This window comes from Camelina sativa, chromosome 7, assembly GCF_000633955.1.
Source record: "Camelina sativa cultivar DH55 chromosome 7, Cs, whole genome shotgun sequence".
Lineage (NCBI taxonomy): Eukaryota > Viridiplantae > Streptophyta > Magnoliopsida > Brassicales > Brassicaceae > Camelina > Camelina sativa.
The window spans coordinates 18,784,014-18,799,073 of record NC_025691.1 but is presented as its reverse complement, the minus strand read 5'-3'; the positions used below and the strand labels follow the sequence as shown (position 1 = coordinate 18,799,073).

The 15,060-nt window shown below is 35.3% G+C and overlaps 5 protein-coding genes across 8 annotated transcripts; 1 reads left to right on the top strand and 4 right to left on the bottom strand.

The window, feature by feature from the left end:
• LOC104704749 (aluminum-activated malate transporter 5) lies at positions 1,225–3,858 on the bottom strand. Its single transcript, XM_010420782.2, has 6 exons — positions 3,551–3,858; positions 2,973–3,110; positions 2,617–2,886; positions 2,379–2,515; positions 2,162–2,308; positions 1,225–1,939 (listed from the first exon to the last, which is right to left on the bottom strand). Exons 1-6 carry the CDS (start codon positions 3,711–3,713, stop codon positions 1,325–1,327), a joined length of 1,470 nt encoding a protein of 489 aa, XP_010419084.2. The 5' UTR covers positions 3,714–3,858; the 3' UTR covers positions 1,225–1,324.
• On the bottom strand, positions 5,116–7,989 carry LOC104701494 (aluminum-activated malate transporter 5-like). Its single transcript, XM_010417186.2, has 6 exons — positions 7,480–7,989; positions 6,917–7,054; positions 6,556–6,825; positions 6,328–6,464; positions 6,114–6,260; positions 5,116–5,891 (listed from the first exon to the last, which is right to left on the bottom strand). The coding sequence occupies exons 1-6, from the start codon at positions 7,796–7,798 to the stop codon at positions 5,283–5,285; spliced, it is 1,620 nt and encodes a 539-aa protein (XP_010415488.1). The 5' UTR covers positions 7,799–7,989; the 3' UTR covers positions 5,116–5,282.
• LOC104701492 (30S ribosomal protein 3-1, chloroplastic) lies at positions 9,405–10,179 on the top strand. Its single transcript, XM_010417184.2, has 2 exons — positions 9,405–9,695; positions 9,789–10,179. Exons 1-2 carry the CDS (start codon positions 9,471–9,473, stop codon positions 10,062–10,064), a joined length of 501 nt encoding a protein of 166 aa, XP_010415486.1. The 5' UTR covers positions 9,405–9,470; the 3' UTR covers positions 10,065–10,179.
• LOC104701493 lies at positions 10,132–11,591 on the bottom strand. Its single transcript, XM_010417185.2, has 3 exons — positions 10,658–11,591; positions 10,491–10,572; positions 10,132–10,397 (listed from the first exon to the last, which is right to left on the bottom strand). Exons 1-3 carry the CDS (start codon positions 10,769–10,771, stop codon positions 10,216–10,218), a joined length of 378 nt encoding a protein of 125 aa, XP_010415487.1. The 5' UTR covers positions 10,772–11,591; the 3' UTR covers positions 10,132–10,215.
• LOC104701490 lies at positions 11,719–15,054 on the bottom strand. Of its 4 annotated transcripts, none has more exons than XM_010417182.2 (7): positions 14,755–14,968; positions 14,342–14,398; positions 14,129–14,211; positions 13,912–14,034; positions 13,022–13,804; positions 12,725–12,944; positions 11,719–12,616 (listed from the first exon to the last, which is right to left on the bottom strand). In XM_010417182.2, exons 3-7 carry the CDS (start codon positions 14,204–14,206, stop codon positions 12,129–12,131), a joined length of 1,692 nt encoding a protein of 563 aa, XP_010415484.1. In that variant the 5' UTR covers positions 14,207–14,211; positions 14,342–14,398; positions 14,755–14,968; the 3' UTR covers positions 11,719–12,128. The 4 variants fall into 4 exon arrangements, with proteins under 4 accessions (XP_010415484.1, XP_010415485.1, XP_010415483.1 ...); XM_010417183.2 differs by having other exon boundaries at positions 14,342–14,364; positions 14,755–14,845; XM_010417181.2 differs by lacking the exon at positions 14,342–14,398 and having other exon boundaries at positions 14,129–14,198; positions 14,754–15,054.

The following is a 15,060-nucleotide window of genomic DNA, read 5'->3' as shown; positions in this document are numbered from 1 at the left end:
ACATTGTTATATATGTGTTCTCACAATAATTAATAAAAAAATTAAGATAAATATTCATTATATATTAAAATAACTCAAATGTGAAATAATCTATATCCGAATATACTTGTTTGGTTACAAAAATTCTAAAACAATTTTTAAAATATATATCCGTTTATAAAAATTCAAATCACATCATATACTAAAAAAAATCTAAAATTTTATTAACTTAATATATTAAATAGTAATTTAAATAATTAAATATAAAATTAAATAAAAGTGAAAAGAGAATTATATTTTAATCTAACATATTACTTTAAATTAGGTAAATAGATTTTAGAAAATTAATATTATTAAATAAGAAAATCATTGTGTTTGATTATAAAGATTGTAGAGAATTTAGTTAGGATTTATTTAGATACATATATAAGAAAGGATGACACAAAAACCGTACCCGAATACCCAACTCGGAACCCGACCCGAAAACTGGGTTCGGGTTGGGTACGGGTTTGCCTATAAAACCCTATTGGGTTCTATTTTCTAATATCCGTGGGTTCGGGTTAGGTCGGGTAATACCCGAAACCCGTTTGGGTACCCATTAAACCCGAACATATAAACATATTTATAATATTTATCATTAATATAATGCAATTACCCCAAAATTATAATTATAATTTTGAATATTTATTTAGTTTTATACCTAAATATCAAAAATAGTCATAATATCTAAAATATTTTGTTATGTAAGTCAAAATTTAACTAAATTTATTTAAATTTAATTATATTTTTTCGGGTACCCGGTAGTTCGGGTACTAATTGGGTTCTAAAATTTGTAACCCAAACCGACCCGAACCCGATAGTACCCAAACCGAACCGAACCCATATATCTAAAAATACCCAATGGGTTCTATTTTTCTAAACCCGTTTACCTGAACCCGAATGGGTAACACCCGAACCCGAACGGGTTACTTGAATGCCCAGCCCTACTTGTTTGATTCAATAATTGGTAAAATAACCTAATATTTAGGAATTTTTTTGTGTGCAAAATCTTCAATGTGTAATAAGNTTTTTAAAAAAAAAAAAAAAAAAAAAAAAACACTGTACAATGTATCAAAATCATTGTAAAAACTTTTATCAGAATCAAAATTCAGAAAAAAAAAAAAAATATATCTGAAAGTAAAGACTATAAAGAGGGTCCTTTCAACATGTAATCAAAATTACTTAACTAGAAGTAGATAAAACAAAAGAATAATGTAACTTATATTTGTTTTATTATGCTTTCAAGTCACTTGCAACATTCACAATACTAAAGTGGTATCACGCCCGAATCACATCTTTTACATATTCAAACTTTTGGAATCTGATCGACAGAATCTTTGAAACCAGCTTTTGTGCTAAGCTCCTCAAAGGCGTTGACAACATTCTGCAGCCTCGCAACAAACTCGATCAGAAGAGAAGAGAACGTAGCCAAAGACAACGAACTCGCACTTTCGAATACTTTACATTCAATCTCATTCACCACAGTACCACCAATGAAGGACGTGCTTGGCCACATCTCTCGGTTCTTGAACATCATACTCTCTGTTGACATCCACTTCCGAGATTGGTCATTACTCTGATGATTGTTGTTGTTGTTGTTATCCCAAATCTGGCTTAAGGAGGTGATCACTTTGGTCTCGTCGTCTTTGGCTTCTTGGTCTTTTTCTCGAGCTTCTTCAGCTTCAGCTTGCTCCTTGATCGCTGCCCAGCTTTCTGAGTTGACAAGAAGATATGATTTACTGTCTATCTTCATTTGCAGTGCCTCTGCTGCATGTTGAACGTCTTTAAGAATCTCTCCGAGGCTTAGGTTTAGCTTCTCCATTTTCTCAACTTTTTCTCCAAACAAACGTAAAACTTTTGCTCCTTCGTTACCAACTCTCCGAAGCTCGTTACTAAAAGCATGTCTTTTCTCTGGAGCTGCCTGCCATATCACACATCCGAATATGTCACGTATCATTTAACAAAACAGATTAAGTACTACTAGACTTCTTTCTCAAGTTACTAAATTTATGTGTCATTTTGGTATAAGGTGAACCGATACATTTACTTTCTAATAATCATTCACCTTAGTAGCAAAAGGTTGCAATGCATAGTAACATAAAGAGTATTGGTTTAATGAAATATTAGTAATAAGGAACTTAACCTGTATCTCTGATAGAATGCAACCATGCATTGCCATGACTGTGAAAGCACAATGTCTCACTGCACCACTAAGTTTGACATAGTTTTTCCAGGGATGGTTAAACGTTTTGTAAGGTCCATGTGGAGGCTCCCATATGGCAAAATCAAGCTGCAAAAATAACAGAGGTCCTTTAATGCTATATCACCATAATTCTTAATAGTGTACTGCAAAAACATACGAGAGAATCTTCTTGGCCTGTCGATTGAACAGCGGATCTGTACCCGCTGTATAATGGATCATCCGAGGCTTGGTACGTGAGTATCTTCGAGGGTATCCTCTCGTATTCCATACATTCCAAGTAACCATTCACACATCCTAAAGAATTTAAACAAAAACCTTAAATAAGGGACACTTTAAAAAAAAAAAAAAAAAGCTAGCCATGATACCAAGTTATGACAAATTATGTTTTATCTAACCTTCTAAGGAGTTTGCCACAGTCTTGAAGTGTTTAGCCACCAGTTTATGTAGATCTTCCCCGGCCCATATCGGAAACAGACATACATTCACAAGCAAACAAATGGTTGCACCAACACATATAAGCAAAATCCTGTAATAAGCAGTGCTTAAGAAATCTCCTGTGTTGTTCCCGGAAACAAGAACGATACAATATGTTATCTTGAACACCCTGAATGCATATTCGTATGGTTTCATGGCCGCGTAGAGTTTCAAATAACTAGCGCTAAAACCTGATATAGACAAAGGAAAAGAATAATATGTTTGTATGATTGTACCCTCATTTGTGTGTAATGGAATTGTGGACAATGTTGCAAACCTGCAAGGAATATGCAGATTACGATGATCACTTCTTCAAAGTCTCCTGCTAAAACAGAGAGCTGCGCGACGCCAAGAGCAAGTCCCACGGCTAGCAATGTGCCTAAAGCTCTATTGAATCCTTTAACCAAAGTTGCTCCTGAAAATTGAACATAAAAGTTACTCAAAGTATAAGAACTGATCTGAAAATGTGAAGAAAACAGTATAGTAATACAAGTCAATAAGTAAATCTGAACAGAGAAAATAGAAAAAGAATGAAACCAGAAATATAAGAAGGGAATTAGTAAGTTCCAATATAATTGGTGTCTTTATTTCATAAAAATAAAACACGAAAATATCCAATCTAAGTAGCAAACAAGCAAATAAAGTATACGAGTTGATTTGAAATGTGATTATCACTTAATAAGAACCAATCAGAATGGAAAGATTGAATCCAAAAAAAGAAAGAAAAGGAAACAGACTTTGGATTAAACGATTTGGTCCACATGTGCAAGTGCCTTGAATTCAAGATTCTCATAAACATATCACAAAACTTAAAGATCCAATCATAAACTAGGCTCAGAGTTTAGGAATCAATACCAACGTAATACTCGAAAATGAGGACAACAGTGAGGATAGCCCAAATTGCAAATTTACTAGCATCTTGAAGCGGCTCTTTGAGGAAGATGAGAAAGGAACAGAGTGCCAGAGCAATCCCCATCTTGAGTGAGAAGTAAAGCTTCCGACGATCAGAATGTCCCATCGCGTACAACTTAGCCGGAGCCTCGTAGAGAGCCCTCCACGAGCAACACCGGTACTTGGAGTCACCACCATCGGCTACGTGGCTAGTAGACTGCCAAAGAAGCTTCTCTGTGTTTTACTAATAGAGAGAGATATTTTAGTAATACAGAGAGAGATTTGTTTTGTTACTATACGATCAATCAATGCATGCCTTTGGTTCATCATCTCAATAGTTTTATATACCTATTAAGCACCAAGAGTGTCCAAAAAACTTTTACAGATTGATTTTTTATTTTTTTTTGACGTCAAAATTACTAATTGATTTAAAACGTGAGAAACTGAGAAGAAAAACTTTTGTGGACCTGTAATGTATGAATGAACAAGTAATATGACTTGTTGTGACAAATTGTATTTTTTTTGTTTGGATTTTATTATTGATTAATTTGGTTCTAATTATATATATGTAAAAATAGATTAACATAGTAAGTATTATAAATCTCAAAACCTCCACGTTTTTTAGCTAAATGGTGGAATTACATTTTTGCTAAGCTACATAATAATTTTGATAATAACACGATTTACTATGTTTTTTTGTTTGTTTGTTAAATCTAAACATTGTTTGACAAAAAAAGAGTTAAATCTAAACATTAAACATATTTGACGAGTACGATTGTCCCAAGAATAAAAGAACAGATTAGATAAACAATCTGAGAATTTTTGTGAACATGTCTAATGTAATGTAAATGGACCGATAGGACTCAGAGTCTCAGACAAGTAACCCCGCATCACTGGTGGACCTACATGAGACTGGCGGAGCCAGAATAATGGATTATGAGGACTAATATGTAAAAATTATGGGAAGGATCATATATTGCTAATATGTAAAAATTATGGGAGTTTTTATTTAAAACTTAAGAGATTATATAAACACCAAAAAATTTAGTATAAAAAAATAAAAAAGGGAGTAAAAAAGGGTAGTAGAACCTGAGACATGGGTGTCAATTCACTAAAAACAAACCAAATTTACCATTATGTAATATATATATAAGCTTAAATTAAAGTTTTTATAAATTTTATGGATGTCAGTTGATACCCCTGCTCCTTCACTGGCTCCGCCACTATGAGAGGAAGGGGACCAAGGTAAAATTCAAAAAGAAAACATTTTGCATATAAATTCCAAAAGTTTCAAGTTTCAACAGAAAAATTGGTCTTCCTCTAGATGTTGACACCCAAACCAAGTTCGATTCTCCTATATCACATTAATAATTTTTTTTTTCATGTTATTTCAACTGTTTCATTTTTTTGATCCTTGTAAAATTTTCTTCTGGGTCCGGTAAAAACTGTGCAAAAATACTTTTGTCAAAATCGAAATTTCAAAAAAAAAAAAAAAAGAGAAATTTTTATTTTATTTTATCATAAATAGAAACTATATAGACAGTCCTTTAAACATGTAATCAAAATGATTTAACCAGAAATACACAAAACAAAAGAATAATGTAACTTATATTTGTTTTATGATACTTTCAAATCACTTGCAACATTCATGATAATAGTAAGGTGGCACCACGCCCGAATCACATCTTCTACACATTCAAACCTTAGGAATCTGATCAACAGGATCTTTGAAACCAGCTTTTGTGCTAAGCTCCTCAAAGGCGTTGACAACATTCTGTAGCCTCGCAACAAACTCGATCAGAAGAGAAGAAAACGTAGCCAAAGACAACGAACTCGCACTTTCGTATACTTTACATTCGATCTCATTCACAACATTACCACCAATGAAGGACGCGCTTGGCCACACCTCCCGGTTCTTGAACATCATACTCTCTGTTGACATCCAATTCCGAGAGTGATCATTACCCTGATGATTGTTGTTGTTATCCCAAATCTGGCTTAAGGATGTGATCACTTTGGTCTCGTCGTCTTTGGCTTCTTGTTCTTTTTCTCGAGCTTCTTCCGCTTCAGCTTGCTCTTTAATAGATGCCCAGCTTTCTGAGTTGACAAGAAGATATGATTTACTGTCTATCTTCATTTGCAGTGCCTCTGCTGCATGTTGAACGTCTTTAAGAATCTCTCCGAGGCTTAGGTTTAGCTTCTCCATTTTCTCAACTTTTTCTCCAAACAAACGTAAAACTTTTGCTCCTTCGTTACCAACTCTCCGAAGCTCGTTACTAAAAGCATGTCTTTTCTCTGGAGCTGCCTGCCATATCACACATCCGAATATGTCACGTATCATTTAACAAAACAGATTAAGTACTACTAGACTTCTTTCTCAAGTTACTAAATTTATGTGTCATTTTGGTATAAGGTGAACCGATACATTTACTTTCTAATAATCATTCACCTTAGTAGCAAAAGGTTGCAATGCATAGTAACATAAAGAGTATTGGTTTAATGAAATATTAGTAATAAGGAACTTAACCTGTATCTCTGATAGAATGCAACCATGCATTGCCATGACTGTGAAAGCACAATGTCTCACTGCACCACTAAGTTTGACATAGTTTTTCCAGGGATGGTTAAACGTTTTGTAAGGTCCATGTGGAGGCTCCCATATGGCAAAATCAAGCTGCAAAAAACAGAGGTTTTTTTAATGTTATATATTGTAAGTTGTTGTCTCTACTACAAAAACATACCAGAGAATCTTCTTGGCTTGTTGATTGAACAGCTGATCTGTACCCGCTGTATAATGGATCATCCGAAGCTTGGTACGTGAGAATCTTCGAGGGTATTCTCTCGTATTCCACACATTCCAAGTAACCATTCACACATCCTAAAATATAAAGCATGCACAAACCTTGAGATAAGGGACATTGAAATAATAAGCCAACCATCTAATGACAGATTATGTATTTATCTCTAACCTTCTAGGGAATTTGCCACAGTCTTGAAGTTTTTAGCCACCAGTTTATGGAGATCTTCCCCGGCCCATATCGGAAACAGAAATAAATTCACAAGCAAACAAATGGTTGCACCAAGAACAATAAGCAAGATCCTGTAATAAGCAGTGCTTAAGAAATCTCTCGAGTTGTTCCCGGAAACAAGAACGATACAATATGTCAACTTGAAGACCCTGAATGCGTATTCGTATGGTTTCATGACCGCGTAGAGTTTCAAATAACTAGCACCAAAACCTGATATAGACAAAGAAAAAACAATGTTAGTATTCTCATTTTTGTGTAATGGAAATGTGGCGATACATATAAGTGAAATAATGTTGCAAACCTGCAAGGAATATGCAGATTACAATGACGACTTCTTCAAACTCTCCTGCTAAAAGAGAGAGCTGCGCGATGCCAAGAGCAAGTCCTCCAGCTAACATTGTGCCTAAAGCTCTATTGAATCCTTTAACCAAAGTTGCTCCTGCAAATTTAACATAAAAGTGACTCAATAGTATACGAATTGATCTGAAAATGTAAGTTAAATAAAACAGCAAAATGCAAGTCAATAAGTAAATCGGAATAGAGAAGATAGAAAAATACTAAATTCAAAAAAAGAAAAAGAAGGAAATTAGTATTTAACCAAATGGTGTCTTTATTTTTCATAAAAAGAAAAGAAATAAAGTGTAAGAGTTGATCTGAAAATGTGATTAATACATTAAAATGTAACTCAATCAGAACCAATCCAAATGGAAAGATTGAATCCAAAAAAAAAAGTGAATAGTCTTAGGATCAAAGGAAATATCACTAGATTTGGTTCGCATGTGTTGAGTTCAAGATTCCAAAATAACCATATCACAAAACTAAAAGATCCAATCATAAACAAGGCTCAGTGTTAAGAATCAATACCAACGCAATACTCAAAAATGAGGACAACAGTGAGGATAGCCCAAACTGCAAATTTACTAGCATCTCGAAGCGGCTCTTTGAGGAAGATGACAAAGGAACAGAGTGCGAGAGCAACCCCCATCTTGAAAGAGAAATAAAGCTTCCGACGATCAGAATGTCCCATCGCGTACAACTTAGCCGGAGCCTCGTAGAGAGCCCTCCAAGAACAACAAAGGAAGAACTTAGAGTCACGACGACCATCGGCTACGTCGCTGGAGTACTGCCACAGAAGCTTCTCTCTGTTTGGCTCCGGGACTGATGATCCCATTTGGCCTCCCATTATTATTTTGTTTCCAGTAATTATTCTGACAAAATCTAAAGAACCTTGAGAGAGATTCTTACAAATAAGAGAGATGTTTCTTGATATAGTATTTATCAAGGATTTGTTTTGTACTACTACACAATCAATGCATGCCTTTGGTTCATCATCTCTATAATTTTTATATATGATTTTTTTTTATTATGAATATATATCATCTGTCGCAACTAGTCTACATTATAATTTTGATGATTACCCCGTTTATAATTTTTTTTTGTTGTTGGTTGACATCAATCATTAAGCTATATAACCACTAAACGTGTCAAAAAATGATTTTTAGACGTGAGAACTGTGGAGCTGTAAATGTATGAATGGAAAAGTAATATGCCGTTTAATCAGATTATTTGTTTTTATTATTGATTGATTTGGTTCTAATGGTGTATGTAACAAAAAGACTGATATAGTAATAATTATAATAATCTCTAAATCTACACGTTTTTAGGAAAAGGTCGCATTACTTGTTTGGCTCAGGTACATAATAATAACATATTGACGAGTAAGATTGTCCCAAACAGTTTGGATAAACAACCTGAGAATTAAATCTTCGAGGACCTGTGCGATGTAAATGGACCAATGCGAAGGTGAGTAAATTACACACATTGGAAAGTTTCATGGTCGTGACACTCTCATGAGTGTGACATTTTTGAAACTTACTACCGCATCGCATGTACTACTCCCTTACTAATGCTCAAAAGCCAAGCCTCCTACCCTACCCAGTGTGCCCATCCTCACATGAGATTGATTATTCCTAAATTCTTAAAACAATATGATTTGTGGATTTTGACTGACGTCGACAGTTTTCTCCAAACTGTTTAAATTATTGGTATTGCTCACAATAATAACTATCATTGCACAATACATAAATAGTCAAATTAGATAAATTTACAATCAAAGTTTTAGATATTGTGAATACGTTTTCAGCTTATTTGGGTTCATGCATGGTGTCTACGTTTTGGTGTTCAGGCTCTCAGCAAACCTGTGAACCAAAAAAAAAAAAGAAATAGAAGACGACGACCTTTGAAGATGAATCATATCATGTGTGACATAACGTAATAGCCACCTTCACGAAATAAAATAAAAATAATGCTGTAGAATATCTTGCAATTTTACAATATTTTGATTAGGATATTTTGTGATGAAAACATGTGTCCAATGATTAAACCAACTACATAGTATTTTTAATTCAATGAGAAATAGAAATAACACAAAAACTTTTATTTGACTTTTACCAAATCATTGATCAAATAACTCTAAACAAAGAACAACATGAATTTTATATAATATACGTGGCTCGAATCAAATATGATTTTGAATAACAATACTTTTTCTACGTTAAGATTCTATAGTGATAAAAAAAAAAAAGATTCCAATGTGACCAATAAAAAATAATTCTGGAACTTTTTATTTATTTTAGTTTGATCTTTAAATTGGGCTAAAAAATATAATCAGTTTTGGTGTGTCATTATGGGCTTATTCTGTCAAATAAAAAATGGGCCAAGTGAGTAAAGCCCATATATTTTTCAAACCAATGTTCCAAACTACACTTTGAAACTCTCCACCCAAAAACTGTGACCATATCTTCCTTATCCATATTTCTCACAAAATCTTCCATTTGCTCTCTGAGAAAACAAAAATGATGTCATCAATGGCACTTTCATCTGCTTCCCTCTGCTCTTCTTTCGCTTCTCAACATCCCAAACTCTCCATCACTGCTTCTCCTCCATTGTTCCATTCCCAAACAACCAAACCCATCTCTGTGAAACGTAACATCGTTACTCTAGCAGCTCCAGAGGCGCTCACGGGTGAAACAGTCACAGGAATTGAATCTTCAGACAACACTCCACAACCAACAAAAAAGGTAATAACAACAACACATTATTATTCTTCTTCTTCTTGTTCTTGCCTATTCTTGTGTTTCAAAACCAATGAATTGAATCTTTGTTGTTTGAAGGAGGTGAAACAAGATGAGAAGTCAAGAGTGGTTCTCAAGTTTGTGTGGATGGAGAAGAACATTGGATTAGGATTGGACCAACATGTACCTGGACATGGTACAATCCCACTTAGTCCTTACTTCTTCTGGCCTAGGAAAGATGCTTGGGAAGAGCTTAAGTCTACTCTTGAAGCTAAGCCATGGATCTCTCAAAAGAAGATGATCATTCTCCTTAACCAAGCCACTGACATCATCAATCTCTGGCAACAAAGTGGCGGCAATTTAACTTCTCAATAATCTCTCTTTTTGATTTCTGCATTTCAAGAGTTCACTTTGTTGTCTATGACAATTGCTATTGAGAGTGTTTTTTTTTGGTTTATCTAAACAAAATCCAATCACATTTCAACATAAAAGATTCATTTTATTGCAAAGAGGATCATAATAAAAGCTAAAATTTAGCAACTCTGAGTTGTTGTTTCCTGGAACTGGAAGGACATATCAAACGCTTGATGGTTGAGATTTTGCAAAGAAGAGCTTCACCATATGATTTGGAGACTCTCCGGTCACCGGAATAAGTACACGTCAGTGTCACTCTCTTCTCCAACACACTCACCAATATTGAATATGTTTCTGCTCCAAAAAGAAAAAAAAACAGAGAAAACAAACATGAGAGGAAGAACAAAAAGTGTCTCAGCTCGAGATGTAAGACAGACTAGTTCTTACCGATCATTCTTGACATTATGTCGGCGACTTTCTCTTGGCAGTCACTACATCTGATGTCTGCTGATAGAACAATCTCCTGAATCTGATAACAAGACAAGATCACTAAAAGAATCCACAGAGTTGAATCATTTAAGATAAAAAGTGTTATAAAGAGTAACGTTACGAACAAGTGGCATGGATAACGATGCGACAGAAGCGAGACTGGTTTCACTTGTTCTTGAAAGTTTGCTTCTTAGTGATGTTCCAAGTTCTTCCTCGACGATTTCAGACAGAGTAGCCATGACACTCTCGTTGTACAAGGAAGATGGATAAAAACAGCCAAACAGGAATGAAGAATCCTATATAAACAGTCTCCTTGTACAAGGAAAGATAAATAAAACAAAACTGATGAATACTAAAGAAACCACCAAAGTGGGAAACGAAGAGTGTCCTTGTCCGAAAAGGATGAGTTAGCAAAACTTGTGACAGAGGAAGCCCATCTTTGCTTTTGCTTTAATCTATGGAGAAAACTAAGTTTAAAGACTCACAAGAGACATGTTAACACACAAAGACAGATATTAATATGCTTTGGATCCATGACTTAGTGTTAATTTTTCTGAGTAAGAAAGTCAAGACCTTTTGGTTCCTCTGTTTTTTTCCTCTCTGCATTGTTTGAAAAAGATGCTTCACTCACCAAAATGCAACCCCACCAAAATCACTCAAGTGGTGTATTGCTTCTGAGATCTGACTAAGTCTCAACAATTTATATAGTTCTTTACCTTTTTCTCCTTACCCCACCTTTGGTAAAGCCAATCATAGATAGATCAAAAGGGATATTAGGTTTAAAAGGGGTTTAAGAATAAGACAATGGGTTTATTATAGACGCTCCTAAAGTCTTGCACAGACTGTAAACTCTCAGTGAATTATATCAAAACGGAACAAAATGTTGGAAATAACAAAACTTGTTGGATTCTCTTATGGTCCCAGTTTCCAAGAAACATCAATTGTTACCAGCTACAAAGTTACACAACTTACCAGCAAAGAGCATCAGTTTCATTTGTTGGTCCCGTTTGGATGCTGCACAAAACAAACACCTTACGGGACATGACAAGGACAGAGTTAACTTGCAGACCATTAAGATAATCTAGTGTCCTCAACTTCTGAGTATCGAACTATTCAGGAGGTGGTAATCATAACATTCAACACAGGTAAGAAAAACAATGTATCATATGGACCACTAAAGATGAAATCAAGGTAGGAAGATAGTTTTATTTGATGATACATAGGTTACATGAAAAGGAAAATCCCACCAGACCAAAAAGAAAACAAATCATCTCTATGCTAAAGAGAGTTGAAAAAAGATAACTTAATTCTATGAAAAAAAAACCCACTGATTTAATGCCTAAAACACTAGCGAGGTAATGCTATTACCTACTTCTACTGCATCCAAAATTTGCTCCCTGTATTAAAGCTCTATGCCCTACTGTTACAACATACGTACACAACGAATTTGGATGCCATTACGAGCTAATCTATAATCCATTCCAAGAAATCTTGCGAGTCACAGTAATCTAGAAACCCAAAATCGCATTGAGCAGATGCCCATCAGGTGATATGTACCTCACAAGAAGAAACGCAACTTCATCACCAAGCTGATCATCACGACATTAATAGACCAGTAGTCAAAGGCTGCCCAACCGAAGAGCCAAAAGAATCTCCTTCCATGAACTTGCAGTTCTCACAATCCAAAGATCTTTCACTAGAGAAACCATCAGTCAAGTTAGGATCGTGTGGACAGCAACTGACAACTCGATTCCGCTTCCTCGATTTTTTCCACTTTAAGTCAGAATTACCAAGGACATCGTTAAGAAGATCTGGAATTGGTCGCTTAGGTAATGACTTTTTGGTTGTTGCTACTGGAAGACACATTGTGCCTTTAGCCTCCCCATTTGGTGACATCCCACCATTACCAACACTAACTTCAGATGGCTTTACATCAGGTTTCACCTCCATCTCTTTTTTCTTCATCAAAGATAAGACCGAACTCACGAGATCAGATCTTGATCTTATATTAACCCACTCATCTTCCAACCATTCCCGAGATTGTCTAAGGTCCCTACGATGGAAGGCAGACATTTTCTTTTCGCCTGAGAGAAAACAACCAAAAAAATAATAGTTAGTCCCACATAATAATAACATTTAGATCTTCAGCAAATCTGCAAAAAAAAATTCCATTTAGAGGTGTTTTAACTCACCTGGCAGGTAAACTTCAAATTTGTCTTCAGACACTTTCTGCATTACGATCCCTTCCCACCATCCATCACACCACCACACATCCACAGGCATACCAACACCAACAGCCCATACATCATTTTCTTTGCTGGGCTTCAGCATTGGACGTACTACTTTCCGTCCTTTAATTCTAAGACCCTCCAGACTATCACCAGCAGCAATCTGAGATGTCAAAACCCACTCCTGCAAACGAAAAGTGGGACATGTTAACAAACTGGACAGAAGAAACAAAACCAAAGGGTGGGTTTTAAAATGTGTACCTCTAGCTTTTTAGATTCATCATCTGCATCCTGAATATCTTGGTACTGGACCTTAACCTTATCCTTGTGTTTCTTTAATACCAGTGCCCTAAACCAACAACCTCTGATGCCACTATCTTCGGAAAGAACTTCAACAAGTGAACCCTTTTTGATGTAATGGGAAGAACCATCTTCTGCAGCCTTGCACATAGAAGCATCTGAAACACCCAAAACAGAATCTGGACTAGATTTGCAGTCACCTTTCATGTCACCTGCAGTTGCTACATCCAAAGTAGCAACAGGACTAGGACGACGCCTTTTCCTTGATCTAATCCCAACACAACCCACCAATGGAGCTCCTAATCCTGGGTCATTAACAGGTGCTTGAGCACCGTCAACTGATTTTAAATTGGATACATTCAAGTATCTAAGCATTTTTTGTCTCCAGTAACCTTCTAATTCTGTAATGTCATACGGCTTTATGTCATCATCTCCATATAATTTCTGGCAGAAGAAAGCTACTGGCTGAGCATGCATTGGCACCTTAAGAAATTTCTCATAATGCTGAGGACTGAGGACAGTAGCAAAATCATCTATGCACTCAATGTTGAGATCTTGACGATAAAGAGACAAGAAAATCTCTCTCTCACTAATATCATCAGGTAAAACAAAACCAACCTCCTCAGTTTTGTGAAACCACCGTGCCACGACCATCTTTTTGCCTTTAGAATCCTCATAAAGGTCTTCTAAATATGCAACAAGTCTCTTACCATGCTCAACTAAAACATACACAAAATCTTTCACCTACAATAAATTTGTAAAAAAAGGATGGTGAGCTATATAGCACAAAGAAAAGTAATAGCAAAACAAACACCAGGTGAACTTCAATAAAGACATTAAAATAAACTCACAGAAATTCTAACACCATTCCGGAGAAAGGATGGATAATGCTTACGCCGTTTCTTGCAAGTCCAAGAAGAACCCATCCACGAGTCTTTTTTGGTCTGACGAATAGGCTCCTGAAATTTCCCATTCTGTAAAGAATCAAAAGAGAAAAGTGGTTAACAATTCATACTCGAACAAGAAATCACTCTATACTCACAAAAAAAAATATCTTAAAAGCAGTACCATAAAAGAGCTCATATTAAATCCTCCAGCATCTTTTTCAGTCATAATAGTAGCTGGTACATCTGCTACATGAGGCATCACACCTAAAAAGTTCAAGAAAACCAGTAACAAAAGATCAGCAAGACATATACAAAAAAAACGTTAATCTCAATTTAGATAATCAAACAAAACTTGAAGAAAAAAATATCAATTCGTGCAGACATTGCTCAGTACCAAAAGGTGGAAACCGGATCTGTCTGCAGCAAAATTTAAGTCATTAATATGTTTTAGCTGCAAAAGGCGCAACGGAACCATGTAAGATCTCTAAAAGACAACAAAGAACAATAATATCTTCAAGTTAATTGTATAAACAATATCTCAATTCAGAAGCATAAGCCTTTCTAATCACACCCTCCAATCGAAAGAAAAAAATCGTTCCTTTCAGATTCTAAACTACTTAGAGAAGGATGATTCTAAATACCCACGAAATCAAATTATCAAAAGAACGAAAAAAAAAAAAAATCGACAGAAATTTCAGAAATCGATACGAACCCAACTAAAAAAAAACCCATATTGAGCTCTCCAGATCTAAAATTTTCAAAACCTAGAAAAGGGCAGAGATTGAGAAAGAAAAAAGAAAAATTTACCAGAAACAATAGAATCGAGCCAATTGGAGACATCTTCTTTAGAATTAAGCTTCTTCAAAACAGAGCGATTCTTCTTCAAAGCGTATCTAAAAGAGATGCGTTTAGAGCTTTTGACCCTCCCAACAACAGCTAGATCTGCAATCCCATCTTTCCTCTCCAGATAATAATGAACCTCAACCTTGCCTTTACCGTTCTTCACATGCAGTTCATTCCAGCCGCAATACGACGGCGTTTCTGAAGACCACGCCATTGTTTTTTTTTTTTTCGATTTCTCAAATCGGAACCTCACAAAAAAAAAAAAAAAAA

Coding starts and splice junctions, on each gene's coding strand:
- LOC104701490 (XM_010417180.2), bottom strand. CDS start 15,004: ATGGCGTGGTCTTCAGAAACGCCGTCGTATTGCGGCTGGAATGAACTG. Junction 14,035..14,128: donor TTAATATGAGCTCTTTTATG/GTACTGCTTTTA, acceptor GATTCTTTACAG/AATGGGAAATTTCAGGAGCC. Junction 13,805..13,911: donor GGAATGGTGTTAGAATTTCT/GTGAGTTTATTT, acceptor AATTTATTGTAG/GTGAAAGATTTTGTGTATGT.
- LOC104701492 (XM_010417184.2), top strand. CDS start 9,471: ATGATGTCATCAATGGCACTTTCATCTGCTTCCCTCTGCTCTTCTTTC. Junction 9,696..9,788: donor CTCCACAACCAACAAAAAAG/GTAATAACAACA, acceptor TGTTGTTTGAAG/GAGGTGAAACAAGATGAGAA.
- LOC104701494 (XM_010417186.2), bottom strand. CDS start 7,798: ATGGGAGGCCAAATGGGATCATCAGTCCCGGAGCCAAACAGAGAGAAG. Junction 6,465..6,555: donor TGTGGCAAATTCCCTAGAAG/GTTAGAGATAAA, acceptor TTTATATTTTAG/GATGTGTGAATGGTTACTTG. Junction 6,261..6,327: donor CAAGCCAAGAAGATTCTCTG/GTATGTTTTTGT, acceptor TGTTTTTTGCAG/CTTGATTTTGCCATATGGGA.
- LOC104704749 (XM_010420782.2), bottom strand. CDS start 3,713: ATGGGACATTCTGATCGTCGGAAGCTTTACTTCTCACTCAAGATGGGG. Junction 3,111..3,550: donor CATTTTCGAGTATTACGTTG/GTATTGATTCCT, acceptor TTCAATTTTCAG/GAGCAACTTTGGTTAAAGGA. Junction 1,940..2,161: donor GCATTCTATCAGAGATACAG/GTTAAGTTCCTT, acceptor GTGATATGGCAG/GCAGCTCCAGAGAAAAGACA.
- LOC104701493 (XM_010417185.2), bottom strand. CDS start 10,771: ATGGCTACTCTGTCTGAAATCGTCGAGGAAGAACTTGGAACATCACTA. Junction 10,573..10,657: donor CATCGTTATCCATGCCACTT/GTTCGTAACGTT, acceptor TCTTGTTATCAG/ATTCAGGAGATTGTTCTATC. Junction 10,398..10,490: donor CATAATGTCAAGAATGATCG/GTAAGAACTAGT, acceptor TTTTTGGAGCAG/AAACATATTCAATATTGGTG.